At 38.5% G+C, this 8,642-nt stretch overlaps 1 protein-coding gene across 4 annotated transcripts in view; it reads left to right on the forward strand.

Moving 5' to 3' along the window:
- PAK3 (p21 protein (Cdc42/Rac)-activated kinase 3) overlaps positions 1–8,642 on the forward strand; it is a 111,835-nt gene that overhangs the window by 45,835 nt on the left and 57,358 nt on the right. For all 4 annotated transcript variants that reach the window (XM_006889925.1, XM_006889922.1, XM_006889923.1 and 1 more), the window contains 2 exons: positions 1,198–1,329; positions 1,772–1,937. In XM_006889925.1, the coding sequence (XP_006889987.1) occupies positions 1,198–1,329; positions 1,772–1,937 (298 nt within the window). The remainder of the gene's footprint in view (positions 1–1,197; positions 1,330–1,771; positions 1,938–8,642) is intronic.

Below are 8,642 nucleotides of genomic sequence, written 5' to 3' on the forward strand. Positions count from 1 at the left end.
ACTGCTAATCTAAAATGTTTAATATTGATTATGCAAAATGTGATTTGCATTCTGAATTTATTATACATTTCAATTCAGACCAGACTCATTACAAGAATAAGTTTCGCATTAGAACGATCAAGTGTTTTGGGATTCCTATTCTTGTCAGAGTCAGCCGTAGTTTGTTATGATCTACACAGTCAAATGCCTTTGCATAATCAATGAAAAACAGATAGACATTCCTCTGGTATTCCCTGCTTTCAGCCAAGATCCATCTAACATCAGCTACAATATCTCTATGTACAGCTACTAACTAGGAGGTTGGAAATGTAGATCTCAGTAGGAAAGACTTGGTGATACACTTCTGAAGAATTTGGCAATTGTTTCTACCATTGTGTTCCCTATAGAACACAGTTCTACTCTGACACATGTAGTGTCTCCATGAATTAGCTGGAGGAACCATGTTTGGGCTTGATCATACTCAATGAACGAGTATTTTCAGAGCTGTTTTAGTACTATATCACCTATGAACCTATGAATGGGACCTTATTTGAAAATAGCATCTTTACAGGTGTAATTAGGCATGGTTACCTCAACTATCAACCATAGTGAATAGATCAAATCATTGTCCTTCCCTGTGATGTCCTCACAATCTTCACCATTGCTAAAAGTCATTATTGCAGTCACTATATTAAATCTCTGTCATTGAGGGTCTTCCTCTCTTTTGCTGACCCTCTACTTTTTTCAACCATTATATGAAAAAGACTGAAATACATGTTCTTTAATTCATGCTGTAGTCCTCAGGGGGGAAAGTAGGCAATTGCAATTGATAAGTTGTCAATTAAAAAAACAAAAAATTATCAGTCTGCTCAGTACAGATTTGAAGCTTTCAACATCAAATTTGATATTTTAAATGTGTCTGTTGATTATAAGAAAATGAACTTTCAAGCAGTAAATAAATGAATAGCTGACTGTTTTTAAGGCCAGTGGAAATTAAAATGAATCTTTTTAAAACCCAGTATTGCTGTAAACCCTGACCTGACTTTACGTCTCAATATAAGCATATTCTGATGTTCTTAATATCCAAAAGTTCTGTTCGTTTTCAAAACATGCAATTTGCTCCTTGTCCTAACATGAGTAAATATCCATTTATTTGTCTCATTTCTGAAGAAAAAACATTAGATGTGAACTCTCAGTCTTTAAATAATTTTTTTTTAGAGTACAAAAACAGCATCAGAGCCGCCTTTGGCTCCGCCTGTGTCTGAAGAGGAAGATGAGGAAGAGGAGGAGGAAGAAGATGACAATGAACCTCCACCAGTTATTGCACCAAGACCAGAGCATACAAAATCAGTAAGTTACAGATGAGCTGATTCTTAAAATTTCCGTTTATTGAGCCTCTATTATGCTTCTAAAATAGATCATAAATTGGAAGTTGCTGTTTGCTACTATGAGATTAGCACATGGAATAATTAGAAAATACTTCCAAACAATATATTATCTTGAAATTATAAACATGCTGCAGAAGTGAAGACAGAGAAGGAAATTTGTGTGAACCAGGTTGGAGGGACTACGTAAACCAGAATTAACACAGCATGTATCGGGTCCCTAAGTATATTTGCTTGAAAATATAAATGCTTGAAAAGCATTCTGTGGGCAGTGTAGATAAAGCAATTTAAAGTTTTGCTTTTGTCTGTTGTTCTTTCTGATGGAAAATCACCTTTAAAAAAAATGTATTATTATAACAGGATCTTGAAGTCTTAATTGTAGATTCTCCCCCACCCCCATCTTTTAGATCTACACTCGTTCTGTGGTTGAATCCATTGCTTCACCAGCAGCACCAAATAAAGAAGCCACACCACCTTCTGCTGAGAATGCCAATTCTAGTACCTTGTACAGGAATACAGATCGACAAAGAAAAAAATCCAAGATGACAGATGAAGAGATCTTAGAGAAGCTCAGTGAGTATTTTTTAGTTGCTTTATCATCATTACGTTCTTACGGAGAGGATATCTGGAAAAGCTTTTAGAATGGGAGCCCATCCTTTATAAATTGAACCAACGTTTATCAACTGTAGGCGTCCTGAAGTGACCAGATGGGAAATGTCTGAGATTCTCCCTTTATCCCATATTACTCCCTCCTTCACGCTCCTAATTTGTTGTTGGTGGTGGTGTTATGTGCCAGTGAGTTGGAACCAATTCCTAGCTAACCCTCAAGTAGGTTATCAGAGGTCATATCACATGGGAGCAGATTACCCATCTTTCTCCTGAGGAACAGTGAACTGACTGCCTTTAGGGTAGCACAACTCCTTTTCCCACTAGACCACCAGAGCTTCTTGATTCCTAATTTAATATAAGCGAAATATTTTCACTTGGAAAGTTTATTAAGGGAAATTCTTAAATAATGTGTAGGTTGTTTTTGTTGTTGTTTATTGTTGAGTCAGAACTGACTCCTGGCTGACCCTCCATCAAGTTTTCAGAGGTGGTTAATCACAAAGGAGAAGATTGCTTATCTTTCTCCCGCAGAGCATCAGGTGGATTTGAACCATGTTCCTTGGGGATTGTACCACAGATTCTTACCAGGCCACTAGAATTCTCTTTAGGGGTGTAATGTATACATTGTTATTGTTGCTGTTGTTGTTAAGTGAGCACAACTCATAGTGATGCTATGAACAAAAGACCTGAACTTTTTCTATAACTATTGTCATTTCTCTAAGTTCATAGAGTTTCCAGAGGCATATTGTTTAGGAAGTGGATACCACTTCTGCAAAGATTGTTGTTGTTGTTGTTGTTATGTGCCATCGAGTCGCTTGTGACTCATAGCGACCCTGTGTACAACAGCCCTAAACTCTGCTCTGTCCTGTGTCAATTGCACTGTCTCCAGCACACCCATCCCAATTACCCCAGTCACTGAATCAATCCACCTCTTAGAGGGCCTTCCCCTCCTGTGCCGTCCCTCCACCCTCCCAAGCATCACATCCTTCTCCAAGGACCAGTCTCTCCTTACAATACGACCAAAGTATCTCAGACGAAGCCTCAGAATCCTTACCTCCAAGGAGCAGCCTGGTTTAACCCTCTCAAGGATGAATCTCTTTGTTTTCTTAGCAGTCCATGGTACCCTCAATACTCTTCTCCAGCACCACAGCTCAAAGGCATCAATTCCCCTTCTATCCTCCTTAATCATTGTCCAACTCTCTGATGTATAACAAGTGATTATAAAGACCATGGCCTGTATCAGACGCACCTTAGTCTCCAGAGATACACCATTGCTCTTCAGTACCCTGGAGAGGTCCCTAACAGCAGACTTTCCCATGGCAATACATCTTTTCATTTCCTGGCTGCTGTTGCCAAGAGTGTTGACTGTGGAACCAAGCAGACTAAAGCTGTGAACAATCTCAATCTCCTAAAAGGAATACAATTATCTATTGAATTATCCTATGATCAGGCCTAAAGGATCCAACCATCTGATCAATTGTGATCAATCACAAAGTCAATCACGAAGCCTAATATACAATTCATCAAAACTGGTAGCCACAAACAACAGAGGTTTTCACCTCAATTTCAGAGGATTTCTGTGTAACAAGTAAGGCATGACCAATAAATCCTAATAGCCTCTTTCTTGTGTTATCATGCATGAGTACATGTTTGTGCATATGGCCTCAATTACTCCAATTTTACAGAAAATTGCTCCTTAGTATTTTTAAGAGGATAAATGATTTGCTGTAAATAGCCAATGATCTTTGATGTATATTCAATAAACTCATACTAAAAAGACATGTTAACAAGGTGCAAGATTTTAGAAATCAGTATCTTCAGTCTTAACTTGTGCCATAAGGACATTTGATAAGCCAAGGCAGTACTTCTTTGGGTGTTTGAATCCACAAGCTGCTCCACAGGAGAAAGTTAAGCCATCTTCTTTTGCAATTTACGGCCTTAGAAAGATACTAGAGTGTCATCTATGAATTGAAGCCAACTTGACAATAATAAGAGAGAGACTCCAACTCCAATTTACACTCTATAACCCCACCGAAGAGTTGCTTTTCAAAAAAGCCTTATCTCTCTTAATCTGAGACATGTTGTTAGGAAGTGCCAGAGAGATAATCAACACTGCACTGGAACAGATAAAGGAAGAAAACTATTTCAAAGGGATACATGATTGGGCATTATTTGTATGACAACAGTCCAGAAAGTGGATTGGGGCTGGGAGGAAATTATGCAATGATGAATGAGTTATTTTTTTTTAAAGTGAACTTGGCAGTGGGGATCGGGGGGTCTAGGGAGAAAAGTGTGCAACAGTGAATGAATGAAAATCCAACTTTTCTGTAAACGTCCATTAAAATAACAATAAAATTTTAAAAAGAATATAACATTAAAAAATAAAAAGGGCATCATGCTCAGAAAGTGGAAAGTCAGAAGAAGATTCTCAGCAAGATGGATTGGCACAGTGACACCCAATGAGCTCAAGTGTGGCACAGATGATGAGGTTGGTACAGGATAGGCAGATTTCAGATTCATCATTCAGAGTTGCTATGAGTTAATGGTCAGCTTGATGGCACCTAACGTCAAAATTTTTTCTTCCTTTTGTTATAGCAAGTTTCATACCAATATTAGTCCGTTTCCTTAGCTAGACTTTATGCTCTTCTGCAGCAGAGATTATTAATTGGGACAGAGGCGGGGAGGATAACTGAGTAAACAAATGTATCTTCATCAAGTTCTTGTTTATTCTATGCAAGATACTTTGGAGGAAACAATAGAAGGACATGTCGAGCCACCAACAAACCTTATTTGGATCTTGAACTCAGTGCCTTAGAGTTGGGACTTTACCTCCAGCTGGGTTTCAAGGCTGTAAATCTCATGAGAGGAGAATGATTGCCTATTTTTCTCCTTTGGAGCCACTGGTGAATTCGAGCCACCAGAGAGGCACAGCCTGCAGACTAGGCCACCAAAGTGTGATACCATTGGAAAATAGGAGGCTATCTTGTTTGATGCATATTTCTATCTAAAAGACCTTAGAAGTAGAAGAGAGTAGTAGTTAAGCCTGTAAAAGTGGTGGTTGAGCAATTTTACCTCCTAGTGGACATTTGTCAATAACTGACTGGAGCCTTTACTTGGAGTCACTATTCAGAGGGTGCTACTGGCACCTAGTGGCTAGAAGCCAGGATTGCTTCTGAAGATCCTGTAATACACAGAACAGTTTCTTCGTCCTCCTTGTTCTGCCTCCTTGCCTGAACCTCACAAATCAATAGCATTGAGTTAGGGAAATCCTGCCAGCTCACTCCCCAAACTTTTACTTTGCCAAATATCTCTAGTCCTGAGATATTTCAGAAAAAATATATTTGTTTGGGGAGTGAGCTGGCAGTGGGCACTCAGAACTGGACTTTGAACTGACTTAATTATACATGATTCAACAATGCCTCTAGAGTTCTGTTAGCCAAGTGGCAAGAAGCTGTGCTGCAGTCTCAAAGGCATGTGGTTTGAGTCCATCATCTGCTCCATGGGAGAAAGATGGTCAGTCTCCTCACATGTGATTAACTGCCTCTGCAAACCAGTCAGCTGTGGGTTGGTTCTGACTCTACAGTACACAACAACAACAGCAGAGCTAATAACAGTTATTTATAAGAATAACAGCACTTGTTGTTCTTGCTTCTTGTCGAGTTGATCCCAACTCATAGCAACCCCAGATGTCAGAGTAGAACTACATCAAAGAGGTTTTTTGGTTTTAATCTTTATGGAAGCTTACTGCCACATTTCTCTTTAGTAGAACCTTTCACTTGGTTTGAACTACAAACCTTTCTGTTGGCAGATCTTGATAACAGTGTTAATCTAAAAAACCAATACAAAACAAAACCCAAAATCGCACAAAGCTTCAAACTCATTGCCATTGAGTGAGAACTGACTTATTTATAGCTGGCACTTGAGTATTTTTCGCATACTGTAAATCACATGGGAGGAGCTTGCTTATCTTTTCCCCACTGACCCATTGTTGGCTTCTCACACTTGTCTTTGAGTTGGCAGCACGATACACTAGGCCACCAGAGCTCCCTAGTAAGTCCTGTATGTTGGGCTTCTATGCTGACTTGCCCAAACACTCACATGCATTATGAGGTTTGATTTCCACAAGAATCTCTTGCAATACATTTTAACATCTGCATTTTATATTTGATTGATGTTAGGGACCAACGCAGCAAGCTTATCAGTGGCAGAGCCAGGATTTGAAACTAGGTCTTGTTTACCTTAGGAAGTTATGCTATTTTCATTATCTCCTTTGTTTCTGCACTTTGCAGCTATCTGAATGAAAAAGAAAGAATGGAAAGAATCACTCAGATCACTTATTCACAATTGCTTCCATTTTTTTCATTTGTTTTATACATGTAGACATGACCTTCTGGGAATATATTTCATTTGAAAAATCTAACAGTCTTACTTTAGTGGCAGCTTCTGGTATCGATTTCAAATCTCAGTACACTAATAAATAAATAAATTGAGGTGTGGGTGGGTTAGATTTTTAAAAGCTAGTTTTAAAAGAGCAGAGAAACAAGGATTATTTCCTGAGGCAAAAATCCTTTTTGGTTTGCATAATGTAAGGGTTCTGTGTCCGGTATCTTATGATTCCCTTCCCCCCTTACTCTGTATTGTTGAACATGACAAAGAAGGACAGTCCACCTTCCAAATCACGTTTAATTAAGAATTAAGTGAGGTGTTTTATTTTTTACTAGACTTCACATTTTAATCTAAAAAGAACTATTTTCCCTGTTAGCCAGTGATCATTTGTGAATCCCAATTTGTTTGCTTTCAGATCCCAGTGGGCAGAACCTGTAGAGAAATTAGAGAATTTTTCTCCTGTAGCAGAGCCAGGCTGAGATTGAGTTTTATAGTTGTTAGGTGCTGCCAGTTAATTCCCACTCATTGTATCCCTATTTACAACAGACGGAAACCTGGCTCGTTCCAGCATCATCCTCACCCTCTCTGCTGTGTGTAAGCCTATTGCAGACACCCTGTTAATCTGTCTCCTTCGCTCACTCACAGCCATGCAGTCATTTCCAACTCATAGCGAATGTCCACTGGATTTCCAAGACTATAAATCTTACTGGGAGGAGACTGCCCATCTTTTTCTGTGGAGCTGCTGGTCAATTCAAACTAGTGGAGCCACATAGCTATTAAGTTAGCAGCACAATATGCTGTAAACTATGCCACCAAAATTCCCTGTAATATATGCACTCCAAAATCAGTAAAGTCAGTCTTTCCTGCTCAGCCACTTTCTGCCACGTACTTGTTGTGTGAATGTTTCGTTGAGTCAGTTCTAATTTATAGTCGGTTCCAATGCCTGGTGGAATGAAACCCTGCCTGATCCTGTTGCTATCCTCATAATTTCTGTTATGATTAAACCCATTGTTTAAGACACTCCATCTCTGAAGAAAGTTGTTTGGTTTTTTAGCTGTCCTTCTACTTTATCAAGTCCAAAACTTATATGACCTGAGAGGAGTTACTCAACTCTGGTGAATCTCAGTTTCTTATCTATAAAATAGGGATAAGATCTATTTAAAAAATGGCTTTTCTATTCATGAAGCTATGGCTGAGATGCAGATTCAAATCAGAGACACATTGCTACTAGTATGTTACCTTGGACAAATTACTGAACTTTTCTGGGCCTCTTTTTCATCATAGAAAAATATTATTATATTAATATTTATAGGAAAGTATTAGAAAAATAATTTATAGAATAATAAAAATTTACAGAAAAATATTAAGATAATTAATAGAGGATATTAATAGTATCAATTCCATAGTTTTATGAAGATTCGGTGGGGAAAAAAATGTAAAAACCTCTGCAGCAATTCCTGACAAAAACCTTGGAAGTATAGCAGTATAAAATAAAAATTCTATTCTAAATGTAAAAAATGCCCTCGTTACTAGAGTGAGATGGTACCTCATTGTGGTTTTGATTTGCATCTCTCAAAAAATAATGCCCTCTTGGAGCTTTGAGAAGTTAAGCAGCTTGGAGAGAGGGAAGGCAAATAGGAAGGTAGACTAGCATCCATAACTCATCCTAGAGTGGACCCCACAAGCTTAGGGAATCATCCCCGTCTTCTGTCTGATGGATCCGATTACTATGAACTGGGCAGCCCAGACCGCAGAGCTGCCAGGCTATTCATCTTCCACGCAGATACTGATTGTGAAGGCCAGACTCAGGGATCATTAATGGCTAAAATGAACAGATCATCTTTCACTTTTTACACAGACAGACAGCTTGGGCCTGGCTTGTTCTTTGTGGTTTGTCTGGATCTGTCAGAAAACCTTACATTTTAGTGAGATTTTTCAGAAGGTGCTGCCCATCAGCAATGTTGTATAATGCAGGAAATTTGTCTTTGGCTTTCTTCCTCTTGGCCTGCATCATTCTCACTCAAAAACCTTTCTCCTGATTCACCCTTAGGTAGAACCAATATAAATTGGAAGACTTTTTTTTTTTTTAAATTCTCCCTCAGGGATAAAAATACCTTAACTGTGTTAAAAGGATAATCACTGGAGGTTGAGAGTTTGGCCAGCTTAATCTGTTAAGGAAAATACTGATGAGTTTTTCTGCTACTGAAACCCCATAAGGAACCCTATTTTCAAATACTAGTATTTGATGATTTCTCAAATTCGTGTATTTTGAAATTAATAGTGTGT

This window comes from Elephantulus edwardii, unplaced genomic scaffold (assembly GCF_000299155.1).
Source record: "Elephantulus edwardii isolate Elephantulus edwardi_28Jun2011 unplaced genomic scaffold, EleEdw1.0 scaffold00083, whole genome shotgun sequence".
NCBI classification, from domain to species: domain Eukaryota; kingdom Metazoa; phylum Chordata; class Mammalia; order Macroscelidea; family Macroscelididae; genus Elephantulus; species Elephantulus edwardii.